This window comes from Aquarana catesbeiana, linkage group LG11 (genome assembly GCF_042186555.1).
Source record: "Aquarana catesbeiana isolate 2022-GZ linkage group LG11, ASM4218655v1, whole genome shotgun sequence".
NCBI classification, from domain to species: Eukaryota; Metazoa; Chordata; class Amphibia; order Anura; family Ranidae; genus Aquarana; species Aquarana catesbeiana.
In genome coordinates this window covers 230,273,754-230,295,062 of record NC_133334.1, presented here as the reverse complement: position 1 = coordinate 230,295,062, position 21,309 = coordinate 230,273,754, and the positions used below count along the sequence as shown (strand labels likewise).

General features: G+C 43.0%; 1 protein-coding gene across 2 annotated transcripts in view; it reads right to left on the bottom strand.

Annotated features, from left to right (window-relative positions):
• The window catches only part of LOC141112547 (5-hydroxytryptamine receptor 3A-like), a 76,958-nt gene that overhangs the window by 47,965 nt on the left and 7,684 nt on the right, over positions 1-21,309 (bottom strand). The window contains exon 2 of one of the 2 annotated variants that reach the window (XM_073605465.1): positions 17,050-17,213. In XM_073605465.1, coding sequence (XP_073461566.1) covers positions 17,050-17,213 — 164 coding nt within the window. The remainder of the gene's footprint in view (positions 1-17,049; positions 17,214-21,309) is intronic. The other variant, XM_073605466.1, reaches the window with a different exon arrangement.

The following is a 21,309-nucleotide window of genomic DNA, read 5'->3' as shown; positions in this document are numbered from 1 at the left end:
TCTTGTATAAATAGGGGTGAAGTGGATAAGGTGGATATGAACATAGTCAATTTGACAGATTTTCCCCTGAATCAACACCACATTTCCTTACTAAGAAAGGGACTTTCATTCTCTCCCAAATCGGCCATGAATGAAATTGAAGCATTTTCTTGCGCAAAGTGATCCTCAGATATTGGCACACTAGCCGCAATAATAACAATGCGGCAAGTCCAGATAACAAAGAAGCAGCGGAAGCACTTAATGCATTGGTATCTTTGCATTAAGAAAATACTGCTAGAGTTGACACGTTAGCTGTGCAAGCCTGTGAGTGAGACGGCTTTCCTCCTCCCCCTCCCTTCCCACTCAGTGAGGATATCGTATCCATCCCGGCATGATAGACTGGAAATTTGCAGAGCAGTGAGCCTACTTTTTTGTCATGTTCCTGTAGTATATTGGGACGTGATTCAAGCATCACCACAACACGATCCAGACATATACTGCTATATACTATCCGCTGTTAGCGGTAAATCCCGAGGACTCTGTTTGTTTTTCAAAGGGAGTAGCTGCAATTATCTCATTGCTCCACACACAATACGAGGATACCCCATTACGTCAGCACAGGGCTTTGCTTTGAGGAATATTCAGCCTTATGCCCGTACACACGGTCGGATTTTCCAACGGAAAATGTGTGATAGGACCTTGTTGTCAGAAATTCCGACCGTGTGTAGGCTCCATCACATATTTTCCATCGGATTTTCTGACACACAAAGTTTGAGAGCAGGCTATAAAATTTTCCGACAACATAATCCGTTGTCGGAATTTCCGATCGTGTGTACACAAATCCGACGCACAAAGTGCCACGCATGCTCAGAATAAATAAAGAGATGAAAGCTATTGGCTACTGCCCCGTTTATAGTCCGTACGTGTTTTACGTCACCGCGTTCAGAACGATCGCATTTTCCGACAACTTTGTGTGACCGTGTATATGCAAGACAAATTTGAGCCAACATCCGTCGGAAAAAATCCTAGGATTTTGTTGTCGGAATGTCCGACCGTGTGTACGGGGCATTAGACTGATCAAATGTCCATTACTGGATCACACTCTTCTATCCTACACTGAAGACTTAAGTGGGACTGTTTGCTATCCTTGTATAACACGTTGGGCTGTGTTTTATCCACTTTATCATTTAAGTCTATTCCAACCTAGCTGTTTAGGATAAGTGTGTGAAGCTTGAATGACTGTGGTAGATATCTGTATTTTGACAACGTTGTCAAAATTTTAAATGAATGTGGTGGAGGTGCATTTTTATCTAATTGTTGAATTTGAATTTGGTTTTTGCAATAAAATGTTTTTTCTATCACCGGCTGTATCTCTTTGAAGACCCACTTTGGACTTTATCCACGTTCTATATATGCTGCCTTTGATCTAGAGAGACGCACCTCATTGTTTCTTATTTCTTAATGAGGTGACGGTGTTTCTTTTACTGAATTGAGGAATTAATGCTGATTATTCCTCTTCAGTTTTTCAAAACTAGCTAGTGACTGTTTGTATTATTTTCTTAGCTGTGACATCTGGACTGGTAAACTTACTGGTAAGTAATTGTTATTATAGGTACTTATATAGCACCATCAATTTTGCACAGCACTTTACATATACATATATATATATATATATATTATACATTCATATCAGTCCCTGCCCTCAAGAAGCTTAGAAGGTCCCTAACTCACATTCATGCATATTCTAGGGCCAATTTAGACAGAAGCCAATTAACCTACCAGCATGTCTTTGGAGTGTGGGAGAAAATCGGAGTACCCAGAGGAAACCCATGCAGGCACAGGGAGAACTTGCAAATTCCAGGCAGGTTGGGATTCAAACCAACGACCCTAGTGCTATTAGGCAGAAGTGCTAACCACACAGCCACTGTGCTGCCAATTACATGCCTGTATTGGGCTCAGACTACTGAGTTACAGAAGACTTGTTAAACTGCCAAGTTACAGAAGACTGCAAGACTGTTAACATTTACTTCACATAAACTAGAAGTAAGCTTCCAAGCATACTCTGCATGCTAAATTGGACCTTGTACCTAAATTGTAAGCTCTACTTTTTAAATGTGTTCCCCCTCCCTCTTGCTACTCCGCATGTAGGGGAAACAATGATTAGATAATATAATTCATTTACCTCCAGCTGTGGCCAAAAGAGCTTAGGCTGGCCTATGATTTTCTTGTACATTTTTCCATTAGATTTACCAAAACCATATTATATGAGTTCAGACCTTGACCAGTGTAGACCAGATGTCCCCAACCTTCTTGATGCCTGCCCAACCATACTCATACTCCACCCACCGCTTACTGTTACCTATAATTACCAAGACCACACATAGAATGGAGTACAAATGACCATAGCAGCCTTTTTATTAACAAAATTAATAACTTAACATAAACGATAAAACATTCTTTATCACATAAACATCGGAGAACAAACAGTCACTCAGCCTGTTGGTCTTTGACGGCACCCCAAAATTATAATATGTTCCACTTCTACACTGCAGGACCTTTTTACCATAATGGGCCTCCAGCCGCAACACACCAGCTCGGAGATAACACCCTGCCCAAAGTACAACCATTACCATATTCCAGCTAAACCGTGTTAACTGGAATACACCAGAGGGGCACATACCACCGATGATTCCCCAGCCCTTCCATCTTGTAGGTGTTCTTACCACCATCAAAGACCAACAACTGCCGACCGTCCAGCTGCCATGACATCACAAGCGCAAGCTGCTCCTGTAAACAGAGAAAAAACTTCTTGTCTCCGCTGCCCTACTGATGCCTGGGGCGCCCCACCTCTCATTAAATCACCTAAACCCCACCCCCACCATGATACTGTCCACCAATCTTATTATTCCCTTTACTTCTCCCACTTAATGCCATCAACCCCCTGTTGTCTCCCCTTTTCACTCTGTCATGCCGGCCCTGCACTAGTTTACTTTTCCTCTCGCTCCGAACCTCTCTAAACACTTTCATATTGTATGCAATCAGGCTGGGCCTTGCAATACATAGTTAAAAGTAAATCTAAAGGAAATTGAACAAGAAAATTGTATAATGTATGGCCAGCTTTAGAGGAAGGTGACATCATCCTCCTAATGGTCAGGCACTGGGCAATGTAGAGTATCCCAAAGTTCACTGGAAAGACGGTACTGTGTTGTGCTGCAGTGTTTTCCCATTCGATTTTGAGTACTCCAGCATGCTCCAGGGTCTTACTGGCAGAATAATGCCATCAACTCTTACAGAACAGTATGTAGAGCAAGGTCAACTTTAAGTGAAAGCAAGCTTTGATTTCTGTCTGCTTTGTTCATTTGCTATCAGCTATGAATCACTTCTGATATGTTTTCCTGACAAAGAGAAAAAAGATGACACAGGAGGAACCTCCAGCTGATTGACAGACTCAGCCCCTTTCCTGTTTGCTGTGTGAAGGAGGTGTGTCGCTTCCTTCCAATCAGCTCTCAGAGCTCTCACTGAGCTCTGCAGAGTGTAACTTCAGCTCTCCTCCCTCTTTTTTTCTGACAGCTCAGACAGACACTATGTAGAAGGATTTGTTTTTTTCTCTGTGTTTCATCACCTGAGGCCAGTCACTTCACTGGGTATATGTAAGGGTTTACAATCCCTTTAACACCTTTGCAACATATATACAATATATGGTATATATAGATATATATAGATTTATGGTCGGAGCCCTATGTCCGGTATGGACATAGATAACACTTATAATAAAGATAAGACTTACCATCGGAAATAGACCTGGAAGTGTGGACTTACCATATGAAATGGACCTGAAAGTGTGCCTTGGTCTAATGGCCGGTATGCCAAAATAAGGGGGCAAAAACATTCAGGTAGGGGTATAATATATAACTGGTTTTAGGTATTCATTGAGCCAATTTGGAGAATGCCTGTGCCATCTCTACTTGAGGATTGGGTATATACCGGGCGACGCAGGCTGATTTCCATCTGCCTAGTCTTTGATGATGTGGTCTGGAACCCCCTGGCGGGTTGCTGCGGAGGCTGCTCCGATGCGGAAGGAGTGTCCGGAGTACTGACTGGGTTTAAGGTGAAGATTGCGGAGAAGTATCCTTATGTGTTTTACAAAGTGACATGCGTTTAAGGGTTTAACTGGGAATGGTAGAAGAGGACTGGTGTCCGATTGTTCAGGCAGGAGTGCGAGGAGACGGTTAAGTACGGTGACTGGACACCAGCTGTTATTGGTTCTGTAGAGGTGAAATGTCCACTCCAGACCCTGTTTCCTGGGTTTAAGAAACCTCGAGGTGAAGGATGAAATGGTCTTGGTGGCGAAGCAAGTGCCGTCTGCGTAATACTTGGTCTGTGGGGTGGTTATAGGTGAACCCGTAGTAAGCCAACTATATGGCTGCTTGTAGGACCGTGCTGGGCAGCAGACCGAATGGCGAAGTAGCCAGAATAGTCGACATATCCCTGAAGATGGGCCCCGTAATGGGTAAGCGCTTAGTACTGGTCACTGGTTGTTGTTTCTGGATGCCCCTTAGGATGGCTCGTATAGCGTGTGATGAGAACAGTGAAGATTTTGTGGGGTCTTCCAGGGTCACGAAATGTTGTATGCCGGCTAGGTATAGCCGAACGGTATTGTAAGATAAGGCCAGCTGAGTGTGGCAGTATGAAATGAAGGCCAGTACCTGTTTGACATCTATTGGTCCTTTACGGCAGGATGTGAGAAATGTATTGAACGCCTTTCAAGCTGTCTGGTAGGCTTTGAGTGTGTTATGAGAGAGTGAGTGATTGATGAGCTGCGTTGCTCCTTGTAAATGTTAAACTAGTCCAGGGTCAGTTGTGACCAGGCAGGGTTAGGGGCCGACACTGGATCGGCTCCGGGAACCTGTTTGAAAAGGAGGTGTAGTTAGAACGTGACAGTGCGTCAGCAGCTAATTGCGTCTGCCTGGAATAAATGCACAGCGTATGTTAAACTGATGCTGTAAGAACAGTTGTACCAATCTGCGCAGGAAGGACATGACTGCTGGGGAATTGGACCTGCCTTTGTTGATGTCTGCCGTGGCCTGATTGTCGATGGTGAAGACTACGGTTTGCCCTGTCCAATGGTGACCCCAGAGTTGTGCAGCTGCCACCATGGGATAGAGTTCGAGGAGGGAAGATGTTTTGAATAAGCCGGGTATCAACAGTATCTGTTGAGGCCAGGGTCCTGAAAACCAATGATGGCCACAAATTGCAGCAAAACCTGTGGTGGCTGCAGCGTCTGTCACCACCTGGGGTGACAGGGCTGAAACCATGGGTATAATTAGGGATATGCCATTCCGGGAGGACGGAATTCGTCCCACATAGATAGGTCCGCTATTGCTGCGGAGTCTAGATTTAAGATCTGATCGGGGTCTTGTGTTTCTGGCAGGAATCTCGGCAGGCGTGACACGAAGGTGCGGCCTTGTGGAATAATTCGTATGGCGAAATTCAGCATTGCCCGGAGAGATTGCAACTGCTTCTTGGTACACCCCTTGGTGTGGGTGAATTTGTGAAGGACCGCCTTAATGCGGGTTAGTTTGTCGAGGGGGAGACTGGCTTGCATAGCGCAGGTGTCTAAGTTGGCCCCGAGAAAGGTGATGTTATGTGCTGGGCCTTCTACTTTGTGCTCGGTGATGGGAAGATTGGGTTTTCCGAATATCGCTCTGAGTTTGTCGAGGTCTCCTGGGGGCTTGCTGGGAGGTTCTATTAGTAGGAAGTCGTCCAGGTAATGGATGACTTTTGTCACTGAGCCTTGTGTAACAGTATCCAAGCAAGAGACTGAGCGAATGTGTCGAAGAGCCAAGGGCTGCTCTTCGAACCGAACGTCAGTTTTGTGGCCAAATAATATGCCTCCTTCCACTTGATGCCATGCCAGCACCAAAGGGATGGATGGATAGGCAGGAGCTTAAAGGCATCCGAGATGTCGGTTTTGGAAAGCCAGGCACCTGTACCTGCTTTGATGACTGCTTGTATCGGCATGTCTACGGAGGAATATTTTAGGGAGAATTCTTCGGAGGGAATCAGGGACTTGAGACTGGGGATGTGGGAAGAATGAGGCGCAGACAGGAGGTACCCCAAACGTAATTTATTTGTGAATTTGCCCTTGACAAGCCCCAAATAGGGCTGACTCTCCAAGTGCTGAAAGGGGGCTGAGTGAAAGGCCTATAATGTACTCTCGGTCTAATTCTGTTTGTAAGAGCCGATCTATGGTTTGTTCGTCGATGGCTGCTGAACGAATATTCCCACATTCGTACGTACTGTGAGGTAGTGAAATGAGGCCTGTGTGAAAGCCGACAGAGGGGCCGTGGAGTCTTCGCTGCCGGCCTGTGACATGATTTGATCTGATGAGAATATCCTGTTTTTAAACTCGTATTTTTTTTTTTTTTTTTTTTTGTGAGAATGAAATGATTCGAAATGTTTGCCTTGATGTTTGAAATGACTGAACTGCATGACAAAGGTCCGGCCTGGACGTGTCGTGACTGATGCGTCCGTGAACCGGGCTCTGGAGCATGTACTGAAATGAGGCAATAGAAGAAACATTGGTGCACACCGGGACGAATCGGTGCTTGTTTGATGCATCTGGATTCGAATCGGAGCGCAGCATGAAATGAAATGAGAGAAATGTTTACCTTGACCGAGGCTTGAATTGGCTGTGCCGTGTTTTGCGACTGGCAACCGACCGAGCTCTGGTATAGGTATGGATTTTTTTTTTTTTTTTTTTTTTTTTTGAGGAAAATGAAAAGGTGACAATTCGTGAAGGGATTGCTAAGTAACTTGAAGCAATGATTTGTATGATGCTTGCAATCTTGTGACAATGAAATGATTCGAAATGTTTACTTTGATTGTGAAATGAATGAACTGCATGACAGAGGTGCGGCCTGGTCGTGTCACGATTTGTTCGACCGTGAACCGGGCTCTGGAGCATGTATTGAAATGGGGCAACTGAAAATATTGGTGCTCCTGGGACGAATCGGTGCTTGTTTGATGCATCTGGATTCGAATAGGAGTGCAGTATTAAATGAAATGAGAGAAATGATTGTTTTGACCGCGGCTCGAATTGGTTGTGCCGTGTTAGCGACTGGCAACTAACCGAGCTCTGGTATAGGTATGAAATGCGATCGGAACCAGTGATGCATGCCGTGACGAATCGGTGCACCTCAGATGCGACTGGTTTCGAAACGGTGATGCGTTGTGGGAGTGAAATGGTGGAAATTGCATGACAGAGATGTGGATCAATCCCCCGATGTCTGCGATTAGCTATGATCTGGACTCTGGAGCATGTGTCAGAAATGTGGCCAATCCTGGGCACGCCGAGACGAATCGGTGCATTTTCGTGCGACTGATTTCATGTCGGAATGTGATACGTGGAAATGAAATGATAACCATGACAGAGGTACAAATGACTGATAACGTAACTCTGGAGCATGTATAGAAATGAGGCCAATCCTGGGGCACGCCGGGATGAATCGGTGCATTTCATGCGACTGAATTCATGTCGGAATGTGATACATGAAAATGAAATGATAACCATGACAGAGGTACGAATGACTGATAAAACGTAACTCTGGAGCATGTATAGAAATGAGGCCAATCCTGGGGCACGCCGAGACGAATTGGTGCATTTTTCATGCGACTGAATTCATGTCGGGACGTGATACATGGAAATGAAATGATAACCATGACAGAGGTACAATTGACTGATAAACGTAACTCTGGAGCATGTATAGAAATGAGGCCAATCCTGGGGCACGCCGAGACGAATCGGTGCATTTTTCATGCGACTGAATTCATGTCGGGACGTGATACATGGAAATGAAATGATAACCATGACAGAGGTACAATTGACTGATAAACGTAACTCTGGAGCATGTATAGAAATGAGGCCAATCCTGGGGCACGCCGAGACGAATCGGTGCATTTTTCATGCGACTGAATTCATGTCGGGACGTGATACATGGAAATGAAATGATGACCATGACAGAGGTACAATTGACTGACAATAACGTAACTCTGGAGCATGTATAGAAATGAGGCCAGTCCTGGGGCACGCCGAGACGAATCGGTGCATTACCATGCGACTGGATTCATGTCGGAACGTGATAGGTGAAAAATGAAATGATAACCATGACAGAGATATGAATGACTGAAAACGTAACTCTGGAGCATGTATAGAAATGAGGCCAGTCCTGGGGCACGCCGAGACGAATCGGTGCATTACCATGCGACTGGATTCATGCCGGAACGTGATACGTGGGAATGAAATGATAACCATGTCAGAGGTACTAATGACAGACCATAACGTAACTCTGGAGCATGTATAGAAATGAGGCCAAATAACTGGGGCACACCGGAACGAATCGGTGCATCTTTTTGATGCGACTGGATTCGAATCGGAGCGCGGTAGGTGACTGAAATGAGAAATGTTTGAAATGATTTGAAATGTCAGAAATGAGTTCTAGAATGTTTCAGAAATGAGAAATGATTGGTATCGAACTGACTTGATCCGATAACTTGCAAATTGCGACTTGCTATGGCTGTTTACTGATGCATATTTTTAACACCGACATGCTAGAAATGAAGCGACGCCTGCGTCGCGGTGCTGTCGAAATGGTAACATATCGAAAGTACGAGCGATACACATTACAATAGTGAAGTGCGAGTAACGAAATTTGAAAGTACGGTTTAGTGACATGACATGAAACGAAAAATTCGATATACATTGCAGTTTATGAAAAGCGAGTGAAACGAAATTTTTGAAATTACGGTTTAGTGACCTGATATGAAAACGAAAAAGTCCGACGGGACCTTACCTGCGACAGCCAAGCCAGCCGCGTGGTACAAACTACGAACAAAAAACGCAGATTTCGAAAGTTTTGAGAACGGTATCGAATCCGGAATTTTGCGAGGCAAAAACTTGCGGACGCTGGTATATCGAATAGTCGGCCTAGTGACGTATATCGCGCACAGGAAACCGACAAGCACCACAGGTGAGCGGGCTGCTTAAATACCCACCGGGCTCCTCCCATAAATTCAGGCCACCATACTGGCCTTCCTACATATATATCTATATATACAGTATCTCACAAAAATGAGTACACCCCTCACATTTTTGTAAATATTTTATTATATCTGTGAGAACAATGAAGAAATGACACTTTGCTACAATGTAAAGTAGTGAGTGTACAGCTTATATAACAGTGTAAATTTGCTGTCCCATCAAAATAACTCAACACACAGTCATTAATGTCTAAACCGCTGGCAACAAAAGTGAGTACACCCCTAAGTGAAAATGTCCAAATTGGGCCCAATTAGCCATTTTTCCTCCCTGGTGTCATGTGACTCATTAGTGTTACAAGGTCTCAGGTGTGAATGAGGAGCAGGTGTGTTAAAATTGGTGTTATCGCTCTCACTCTTTCATACTGGTCACTGCAAGTTCAACTTGCCACCTCATGGCAAAGAACTCTCTGAGGATCTGAAAAAAGAATTGTTGCTCTACATAAATATGGCCTAGGCTATAAGAAGAATGTCAAGATCCTGAAACTGAGCTGCAGCAAGGTGGCCAAGACCATACAGTGGTTTAACAGGATAGGTTCCACTCAGAACAGGCCTCGCCATGGTTGACCAAAGAAGTTGAGTGCACGTGCTCAGCGTCATAGCCAGAGGTTGTCTTTGGGAAATAGATGTATGAGTGCTGCCAGCATTGCTGCAAAGGTTTAATGGGTGGTGGGTCAGCCTGTTAGACCATACACTGCACACTGCATCAAATTGGTCTGCATGGCTGTCCTCCCAGAAGGAAGCCTCTTCTAAAAATGATGCACAAGAAAGCCTGCAAACAGTTGAAGACAAGCAGACTAAGGACATGGATTACTGGAACCATGTCCTGTGGTCTGATGAAACCAAGATAAACTTATTTGGTTCAGATGGTGTCAAGTGTGTGTGGTGGCAACCAGGTGAGGAGTACAAAGACAAGTGTGTCTTGCCTACAGCCTACAGTCAAGTATGGTGGTGGGAGTGTCGTGGTCTGGGGCTGCATGAGTGCTGCCGGCACTGGGGAGCTACAGTTAGCTACAGTTCATTGAGGAAACCATGAATGCCAACATGTACTGTGACATACTGAAGCAGAGCATGATCCCCTCCCTTTGGAGACTGGGCCGCAGGGCAGTATTCCAACATGTTAACCCCAAGCACACCTCCAAGATGACCACTGCCTTGCTAAAGAAGCTGAGGGTAAAGGTGATGGACTGGCCAAGCATGTCTCCAGACCTAAACCCTATTGAGCATCTGTGGGGCATCCTTAAACGGAAGGTGGAGGAGCGCAAGGTCTCTAACATCTACCAGCTCAGTGATGTCGTCATGGAGGAGTGGAGAAGGACTCCAGCGGCAACCTGTGAAGCTCTGGTGAACTCCATGCCCAAGAGGATTAAGGCAGTGCTGGAAAATAATGGTGGTCACACAAAATATTGACACTTTGGGCCCAATTTAGACATTTTCACTTAGGGGTGTACTCACTTTTGTTGCCAGCGGTTTAGACATTAATGGCTGTGTTGAGTTATTTTGAGGGGACAGCAAATTTACACTGTTATACAAGCTGTACACTCACTACTTTACATTGTAGCAAAGTGTAATTTCTTCAGTGTTGTCACATGAAAAGATATAATAAAATCCTTACAAAATGTGAAGGGGTGTACTCATTTTTGTGAGATGCTGTATATAGTATATCTCAATCAATAATTACATCACTAAAAATGTATTAGCAAATGTTCAGTATTTGGCAAAAATTACTGTTTTTAACCTAAAATGTTGCAACTATTTATTCAGGTATTTTTGGGCTGACTAGCTTATTCATGTGTTTTTGGTATTGTTCATCTTGAGGATACCCAACCTGCTGTAGTGCTTTACTTTGACCTAGAATCAATAGCTGGAATTTGAGGATGTTGATAGTCAATGTAAATTGGTTTAATGAATAGTTACACCCTCTGCTCACAGTGCTTTTTACAAGATGACAAAAAAATTACTGTTTTTAACCTAAAATGTTAAAACTGTTTAATCAGGTATTTTTGGTCTGACTAGCTTGATCATCTGTTGGGAAATTTTTGTACTGTTCATCTTGAAAAAACCCAACCTGCTATAGTACTGTACATTGACCTACAATCAAATAGCTGGAGTTTGAGGATGTTGATAGTCTTAAATTCTTCATTTACACAATGTACCTTTGTTAAATGAATAGTTACACCCTCTGCTCGGAGTGCTTATTACAAAAGGAAAAAAAAATCTCTAAACAGCAGACAAATCTGGTTTCTCTAGATTTGTCTCAAAACGTCTCTAACCCTACCGATTTCAAAAGTATTGTTATAGATCTACTCAATGACCTCTGTACAGAAAGACAAGCTGGACCTCCACTTAGTAGCCATCATTGTTTTTTCATATGCACAATCCTAAAAACATAAGATATTTTACCAAGCATATTTAAATTAACTTACTGTTGATTGACTACCTTTGCTAGAAGTCTTTTATAAAACCTCAAATACCACTTTGGTAAACTAATACTTTTAATTTTAAACTTTCATTCTGCTAGCTTGAGGTTATGTCCTGGTGTTATTTGTCTCTTACTGCATAAGGATTACTCTGCTGCTCCCTGATAAGTTTTAACTAGTCCTGCTAAGGTGCTTGAACAACTTAGGTATCGTTTGTACCCTTAGAAACTTTTAGAGAATGTCAGGTTCATTTTAAAGTCCGCCTCTAGTAATGTGCATTAGCAATAAAACTGTTCAAGGAAGGCAAAGCACTAACAGCTGGTGCCCCTTAAAGCGGAGTTCCACCCAAAAGTGGAAATTCCGCTCGTTGTACTCCTTCCCCCCTCAGGTGCCACATTTGGCACCTTTCGGGGGGGAGGGGGGACAGGATACCTGTCTTTCACAGGTATCCTGTTCCCACTTCCGGGAGCCACAGCCGCGGGTATTGACGTTACTGCCCTGGCTCCCTCCTCCTCCACTAGCCGCCGGGCCAGTAGGAGAGAGGAGCAGAGCCTCGCACATGCGCAGTATGTGCCGGGTTCCCTTACTCGCAATGGAGGCGGCATGCACCTGACAGCTGATGGAAACATCGCTGGAATCCAGGACAGGTAAGTGTCCGATTATTAAAAGTCAGCAGCTGCAGTATGTGTAGCTGCTGTCTTTTAATTTTTGCTTGAGGCTACATTTACATTGGCGATTAGGGCTGGTGTGAATAGTAGCGGCAGGTATCAGAGATTACTGTTGCGGCTATTAGCGGGTAGGTGCAGCTACAGGCCTCTTTCACTATAATGACATTTCACCAGGAGCCACAGCTATTCGTGCCTCTCTGAATGGCCATTGATTACCTGTGGTGATGTTCTATCACTTCCTCACTACATTCAATTTAATAGGTTGGGTTAAGCAAGCAGTAGTTAGGGTGGCCACCTGTCCTAGATTCACCCGGACAGTCTGGGTTTTGAATCATGTGTCCACTCCCATACTGACACCATCCACTACTCTACTTATACCATCCAATGCCCTACTGACACTGTCCATTTTAAAGGTAGGCTAAGTTCATATATTTACAGCGACATTTGTTTTTTTAAACTAAGAATATTTTATGGATACAGGAATGCTTTTGTTTTATTTAACCATGCCACTTTAGGCCCCTCCCACTGTTAACACAGTTTGAACACACCCACTGTTTGCCATGGCGCGCATAGCACGCCGCATTGCTGCTCTCCTTGGGACACCCAACAGAGCCCCAGGTCTTTCACAATCCTATAGTGTATACTACAAAAAAAAATAAAAATTCCCGTGCAACACTAAAGTGTTCGGGTTTGGCTTGAAGAAAAGGTGGCAACCCTAACAGGATCCCTGCTGTGAGCTGCTCCGTTCCTGAGTGTGAAGCCTGCCTTAAAGGTGCCAGTCATTTCCCTCTTTCTCTTCTTTCCTCAAGTCTGTACATATTTGTGCTGATGTACTAAAGGAGTTGAGAATTTTTACACAATAAATATTTTTTTTAAATTTCACCTAAATTATCTGGTCATGTGAAAAGCTAATTCCTGTTCACTTTGAATATCTAATCTTGAACAGAATTTGCTTTTTATGTGATTGAATGATTTAGGTGAATATTTCACAATTGTGTAAAGATTCTCAACTACTTTAGTAAACCTCACCATGTTTCTCAAATTGTTCACATTTTTCACATTTTCTCTAAACATCGCATGCGATCCTGAAGCTGTCAATTCACTATACTGTTTTGTTGTATTTACCGCAAAACACTCGAAACTGTCAGTAAATACTGCATGAAAAGGTGTTAAACTCAATTCACAGAAGGAAATAAATAATTAGATGCATGCAGTAATTAAGCAGTGGTCCAGGCATGCAGTATTTAACTACTTCCATACCGGGCCTATTCTGGCACTCCTCTGCTACATGTAAAAATCATATTTTTTTTGCTAGAAAATTACTCAGAAACCCCAAACATTCTATATATATATATTTTTAGCAGACACCCTAGGGAATAAAATGGCAGTCGATGCAACTTTTTATCTGGCACGGTATTTGTGCAACAATTTTTCAAACGCGTTTTTTTTTTTGGAAAAAAAAACTGTTTCATGATTTAAAAAAAATAACAAAACAGTAAAGTTATCCCAATTTTTTTTTGTATAATGTGAAAGATGATGTTACGCCGAGTAAATAGCTACGCAACATGTCATGCTTTAAAATTGCACACACTCATGGAATGACGCCAAACTTCGGTACTTTCCATAGGCGATGCTTTAAAATTTTTAACAGGTTACATGTTTAGAGTTACAGAGGAGGTCTAGTGCTAGAATTGTTGCTTGCGCTCTAACGCACGCTGTGATACCTCACATGTGTGGTTTGAACGGCATTTACATATGTGGGTGGGACTAACATGTGCGTTAGCTTCTGAGCGCGAGCTACCGGGCACAGGGGTGTTTTAGATTATTTTTTTTTATTTTATTTTTTATTTTACTTTATTTTTTTATTTTTACTTTCTTTTACATTTCTTTTTTTTTTTTTTTTTTATCACTTTTATTCCTATTACAAGGGATGTAAACATCCCTTGCAATAGGAATCGTTCGTGACAGGTCTTCTTTATGGAGAGATGCGGGGTCAATAAGACTGCACATCTCTCCTCCAGGCTTGAAAGCATGAGATCGGAAAAAAAATCCACAATCTCATGCTTACCAGCCGCGATCGCGGCTTTGTTTACATCCGCGGCCCGGACGTGACGTCATAACGTCGCGCCCGGGCCTCCGGCGGGCCTAGAGCTGACTGGTGACCATCTGGTTACCGGAAATCTCTATGGTCGTCATCCGGCGGCGGCTGATTCTTTCTCCGGGTCCCCGATGGCACAGGAGAGCCCGGAGAAGCACTGGATGGTGGCCGGAGGGAGGATGTCCCCTCCCGTCGCCTGTAAGAACTTATGGTGCACAGAATCGCCGGCTGAAAACAAAGATATCTGAATGATGCCTGTAGCTGCAGGTTCAGTGCAAGTGTTCAGTGTTTTACTGGTAGTTTACAAGCGCCTCAGTGTGAAAGGAGCCTTAGGCCCCTTTCACACTGGGGCGGGAGGTGCGTCGGCAGTAAAACGCCGCTATTATTAGCGGCGCTTTACCGTCGTTTTAGCGGCGGTATTCGGCCGCTAGCGGGGTGGTTTTACCCCGAGAAAGGATTAGAAACCACCGCAAACGTCTCTGCAGAGGCGCTTTGCCGGTGGTATTGCCGCGCTGCCTCATTGATTTCAATGGGCAGGAGCGGTGTATACACCGCTCCTTCACCGCTCCGAAGATGCTGCTAGCAGGACTTTTTTTCTCGTCCTGCTAGCGCACCGCTCCAGTGTGAAAGCCCTTAGGGGTTTTCACACTGGAGACACAGCAGCGGCTGTTTCGGGTCGGTTTTGCAGGTGCTATTTTTAGCGCAATAGCGCCTGCAAACCGCCCCAGTGTGAAAGGGGTCTTATGGAAAGCTCTTCAAAAGTGCCTGAAAAGCTCTTCAAAAGCGCCTGAAAAGCTCTTCAAAAGTGCTCAGTGTTTTACTGGCGGTTTAAAAGCTCCTCAGTGTGAAAGGGGCCTTATAGCTTGGGGTATGGGGTAGTGGTGAGACATGCAGATATCTTCTGTTTTAGGAAGGCTCTGCTGTGTTTCCCACTTGTTCAGAGGAAATGTTTTTTAGTTCCTTTTAGCCCAACTCCCCAAAAGAGTGCAAAATCTGGCGCAGCTCTGCATAAAAACCGATCAGTTTTCGGAACTTCAACTTTCTTTTCACTAGAACTGAATGGAATGATCAGTCCCAGCACAGATCATACCTCTGTACTATGTTGCTCTGTTGTCTGCAGATCCTCTGATATTCTGGGTTTAGTTGAGGCTTTGTACCATGTGACACTCTGGTATAGTGTGGATGTAGACTAAGGGCCATACAGCCACTTCCTGCTCCATCTCTAGCCTATAACACACCCCTCTGTAGTCTTTCAGACTGTGCGAATGATGTAACCTTCTTCACAGCTCTAATGGTGGGTGGGATTGAATACATCCCAATTAGCAATCAGTCCAACCCAGTCACACCGACACGTAGAGTTCCTCCTCACAGATCCCAGCATTATTCAAAAGGAAACCCCTTCATACACAGCCTGTTCTAACAGTAAGCTGTGCTGCTGCTGGACAGGATTAAATGGATCACAATTAGAAGTCAATCCTGCCCAGTTAAATATGTTGACCAGTGTGAACAGGGAGAGTCCCACCCCTCAGATCCCCGCCACCTAGAGGCCTGCTCTCTGTGAAGTGATTCATTTACATATGAAGAAATAACCTCCTATAACTCTTCCGCTGTAGTCTTGCAGTAAGCCATTATTCTTTGGCATGCTGCAAGGCAGGAATGACACATTTATACCTGCTTTGCAGACTGAAGAGTGATCTGGCCAGAGGGCCTGGTCATTGTTTTACACAATGACCACTTTTCACTCTCCTCTCCACTTCCTTTTTCCCCACGTTCTTTTATTTAAGCCCTTTGTTTGTCACTTTTTGTACTTCTATGTTTGTACATGTTTTTGTATGTGTGACTGGTAGGGTGTAGGTCCTCGGGCCTGCCCTGAAAGTCTTGGGAGGGGGCAGACATGGCCTTCTGGCTTAGTTTGCCCTCTCTCATGGGGTCTCCCTTCGGGGGGAGCCCCACCAAGTACTTGAGTGGGTCTGTTTCGGCAGACCCTCCAGAGAATGGGGTCCGTCTGGTTTCGGCCAGATGGACTAAGTGTAAAGTACCCCAGTCCTCGTCTGGAGCCTCGCTCCCTGGGGGATCAGGGCAAGACCCTCTGATTTTAGAGGGCTTGTGTTCACCCGTTCCATGTTGTTGTTTTTCACTCTTTATGTGTGTGTACATTTTTTTGGCACCGGGTGAAGTTTTTGAGTGTGTTTCACACGCCATGGGCTTTCAAAAAAAGAATGGGAGTGATCTGTATTCGGACCCACCCACATCAACTCCCAGGACTGGTACAAGTGACTCCCATAGCCTTCTCTGAAACTACAGAGGCTCAAAGCATGATGGGACATGTAGTATCAGGACTGGTAAAAGAAGGTAACAGGAGGTCAGAGAACTTTGAAATTCAGTAAGGAGGAGGAGTGACATCACAGACACAGAAACTTTTTTTTTACAGCTAAATACGGTAAAACACAGATAAAATTACAGTGGGCTGTGATCCATTTACATGCACAATGCATCTGTTGTTTTCGGGAGAAAAAGGCGGAGTTCTGCTTTAATTGAACTTAGATCAGCTGCCATGCACAGCTGTACTAGATTTTGAACTCTCTCAATTTTTAGTAAATCAACCCCAATACTAGTAATGGCGTGATCAGTGACTTATAGTGTGACTGTGATAGTGTGGCAGACAATCTGGTGCTAACTGACACTGGCTAGGAGGTGCATTTTGTGAATGTATGATTTCTGGCTAAAACAGATTTCATATAAATTAAACAAGTATTCCATATTGATAACATTAATGAATTCACTGTACCATATCCAGAACCCCTCGGAAGGTCATGTCTATGGATACCAGGGTGGGTTCTCTCCAGTCTCTGACAGGTCGGATATTCATAAGAAGAGCAGACTGATTCAGAACTCCAATAAAATCTGCTACATCGTGGTATCCACATGTGCTCTGGCCACAACATGTAGCTGCTGGAAAGAACAGAGAACAGAATGGATGAAGATGGGTCAAATATCAAATATCAGCATCTGTCCACATTCAGCATGGGCAAAGCACAAGTTTGCTTTAAAGGGAGTGTACTGTACATTCTTTTTACTATTTTTTTATTTTCTAGCTATACAGTTCACGTAAACAAGAGCCGTTTTTTTATCATATTATCAATGTGTTTTACTTCTTAAAAATTAAAAAAAAATGTTTATGTTTATAGCAGTCTTTACCTTAATGTAATTTTCACATTTTTACATGCGTGCACTTTTATATTTTGGTTATTATATTAACACTAATACTATATCTGGCAGAAAGGCATTGTTTTAGGTGAGTAAGTTGATGCCTAGATTTGTACTCAAGAAGGAGCTCTAAAACACAACCTTTGTATAGCTTTGCAGAGCAGGAAACAGCCTAAGTATGCAATGACCAATTATGGCTGCCCCAATGTTGATTTGTAATTATAAACCATACAAAAATTAACACTGATTAATAACATCTTTACATCCATGCAATCTGTTTTAAATGTGCTACATATCTAGAAAATTAAAAGAAAGACTAAACATTCCCTGCAATACACAGGGATCAGCTTTGCTCTATGCATTTTGTGGTAAAGATCACTTCCAAGGTGTGGACGAATAAACCTGAGAGTGTTCATTTCCCCTATACTATAACAGAATTGAAAGATATTGCTGAAATGTTGACACCGCTGCCACTTCTATTTTTTAGTTATCAATTTTTAATGTTTTTTAGTCTGTACATGTTTATTAAGAAAATACAACGTGAGGGTTATGGATCGATAACTATTTTTCTACTATATACCTGGAAGTTTTTGTTTTTTTTTAGCCGGGTTGCCACTAGTGGTATTTATGTTCGCTTTGGTCTCCAGGAAAATGGTGGCTGCTATTACTTTCACCTATGATTGCCTCGGTCTCCAGAAATATGGCAACCATCAAGTGTTTGATGGCACTGGCAGTACCCTCTAGTTTTGGATCGATTGTGAAATTATTTTAATCGGTCTGTGTTAGCCATTAATCTGCGCCCCCTTCCCCTGGTTTAGGTTTATTGGTGTGTTATGTATTTTTGTACGAAAAAAGCTAGTTTGTATTCACCATAGTGTTCTGTTTTTGCCCTCTTAAGAGAACTTTATTCTCTTAGCTTTTCCTGTATGCTTATAGGGCAACCAGGACTGCATCCTGCGGGGTCCACATGGATGATGGTCTATACTCTCTTGTTAATATTTTTTTTATATATCTATAAGTATTTATTAAGGTTGATCCAGGCAACTACCTGTCTTTTTCTATTGGATCAATTGTGAGCCTATATAGTTCAGCTACTATCATCCGCTGCTATCTCCGATGCCCCAGTGACGATGTTCATGAGGATGAAATGCGTAGGACGGAGTTTCAGCAGTGGCCTCATCACGCCTGCCCGGGTGTTGGATGTTTTTATGCATTTAATTCCTTTTTTAACTCCTCTTTATGTAAGTAGATTACTTTTTAAAAATAAATGCGGTTTTGAGATACTGCACAATGAAGTGTTCCTCTTTTCTATGCATATCAATGTTTGTGAAATACATAAGTGGAGCACCTTATATTATTGCATACACTTTTATTATTCCATTAGGATTCATTTATTTTTTTGGACTTTTGCACAAGATTAGAAATTTACGGGACTACTGTTTTTTCAATTCTATTTTCGATACAGTTTTATTGCTTTATTTATTAAAGTAGAACTATAGCCCAAACTTTTTTTTTTCCTTTTGGATAGAGTAGGGGAGGGTAGTAAGCCCTGTCAGATTTTTTTTTCTCCATCTGTGTCCCATTGGGGAGATTTCCCTTCACTTCTTGTCCCATAGCCAAACAGGAAGTGAGAGGAAATCTCTGCAAATTATATGAATTCCTTGGGGTCCCCCAGGTCACCAGAACTAGTGTCTCCATTAGAAGATTTCTCCTCTATTACTTTTCTGGTTACAACCCAAAATTTCGGATTTTCTTTTACATTCACTTTCAATGATATTGTAAACATGACAAATAGAGAGGGGTGAATCTCCCTAACGGGGGGCACAGACAGCAATAAAAACTGACAGTGGTTCTAATCCCACTCCACTCTATACAAAAATAAAAATAAAGTTTTGCCTTTAGCATACTTTAATTATGTGTTTTGTTTATTCATGTAATATGTAAAGCACTATGTACTTTATGAGATAACGCAACATATTTTTTCTTTATATTGCTGAAATGTTGCCACATTTTGATAAAATGCATTGTGACCAATAGGGAAGGCAATATGGTTATGTTTTTGTTTTTTAAAGTGATTGTAAAGGATTTTTAAAATTTTAAGAATAACCAACATGTTATACTTACCTGCTCTGAGCAAGGACATTGCACAAAGCAGCCTCGATCCTCCTGTTCTTGGGTCCCATGCCAGAGTTCCTTGCTCCTCTTCTTCTGTGAGTGCTCCCATTACAAGCTGTTTTGCTATGCGGGCTTTATCCTAAGCTGTGCAGCCTGCATCTATAGACATGGATGGCGTGGTTCTATCCCACCCCCCCATCACTGAGGGTAACTGACAGCAGCGGGAGCCAATGGCTCCTGCTGCTTTTGCAAAGCCTGTGATAGCAGGGAGAGAAGTCAGAGCTGCCACAGATGGGTAAAGCACTGGATCGAGTGAGGACCATTTTTTCTCTAATGCAAGGAATGCTTTAGGGTTAAAATGTTTAGGCTTTGGAACCACTTGAAAGCAGTATTAAACCCAAAAGCAAACCGTTTTAGGCTTTCTTTATTCTATTTTCTTTTTAAACATTTTTATTGAATTTTCAAAAAAAAAAGGAGAGAGAGTACAATAACAGTGCTTCATGTTACATTTAGATTAGGAGTAAACAAAAAGGTGAAATAAGGGGGTTGAGTAAAAGTCACCCCAAAGTGTGCTCAATAATCCAGTAGTTTAGAACATATCTGCTGGGCTCAAACCATAAACACGAAAGTCTAGTGTACTGCAGCAAATCAAGATCAAATAATGTCTTGTAATACCCGGTCCCCTCTGGAAATAACTGAAGGGGAAATAAGCATACAAAAATGGCAAATCTTTGCTCTATTTTTATCTGGTGATCCAGCCAGCACAAACTCTCCAGCAGAATGTATCAGTTTTCATGGTGAGACAAACCACTTACCACTAAAAGGGATGATGATTAAAATGGTCAGCCTTTATTTATTCATGCAAAACCTTTATCCCAAAAGAAAAAAAAAAAAAACAGTTTACCGCAACTGCTTATGAAGCGTGAGCTGGAGTTTGCCTAAATTTGTTAATGGTTCTAAATCTGCTAATACATTTACCACTCAACCCCCCCCCCCCCCCACCGACTGTTAATGCTGTTGTCTGCTGTGCCCCTTCACCCCAGCCAAGGTGTTACCCCTAATAAAACATAAAACAAAGCCAAGGGACTGACTTTTTTGTGCCTTTATAAAAGCAGAGAATGCGTGTTGCCTGACTGTGCAAGAGTAAGGGAGCCAGTTACCAGCAGCCCCTGCGGCGGGCAGTGCTACATTAGTATAGTAGATTGTTTTATTGAAGGCAAATTTCAGCATAGCAGCTCAATGAATAAAACTGAGACTTTCCAGTTTAATTGGCAAAATATTGCAATGAGATCATTTTACTGAACTCCTGTTCCTAACAAAACATTCACAGATCTGAGTAGTCATTGTCATTTTGTGGCTGCACACTGCAGAGAATGCAAAGAATGCCGAGAAAGAAACTGGCATTCTGTGCCGGTTTCCCACACCACATTCTAATTGCACTGCCCTTGCAATCTGTAGCGGGTGTCTATGCAAAGCTAGCAACACAACAAATGTAGGTCGCAAATGCAATGTGTTTGCCCGCACCGGATCACATGATACAAATGTACCATGTGATCCCATTGCAGTGCAAAAGTAATGCATGAACTACCTTTGGTGAAGTGCGAAATCAGCCCATTCAAATGAATGGGCTGATATTACACTGCACAGAACTGCATGTGAATTGCAAATGAACTGCATGTGAATTGCAGTGCAATCCTGTGTGATTCACAACCAGTTCCTAGCGTGA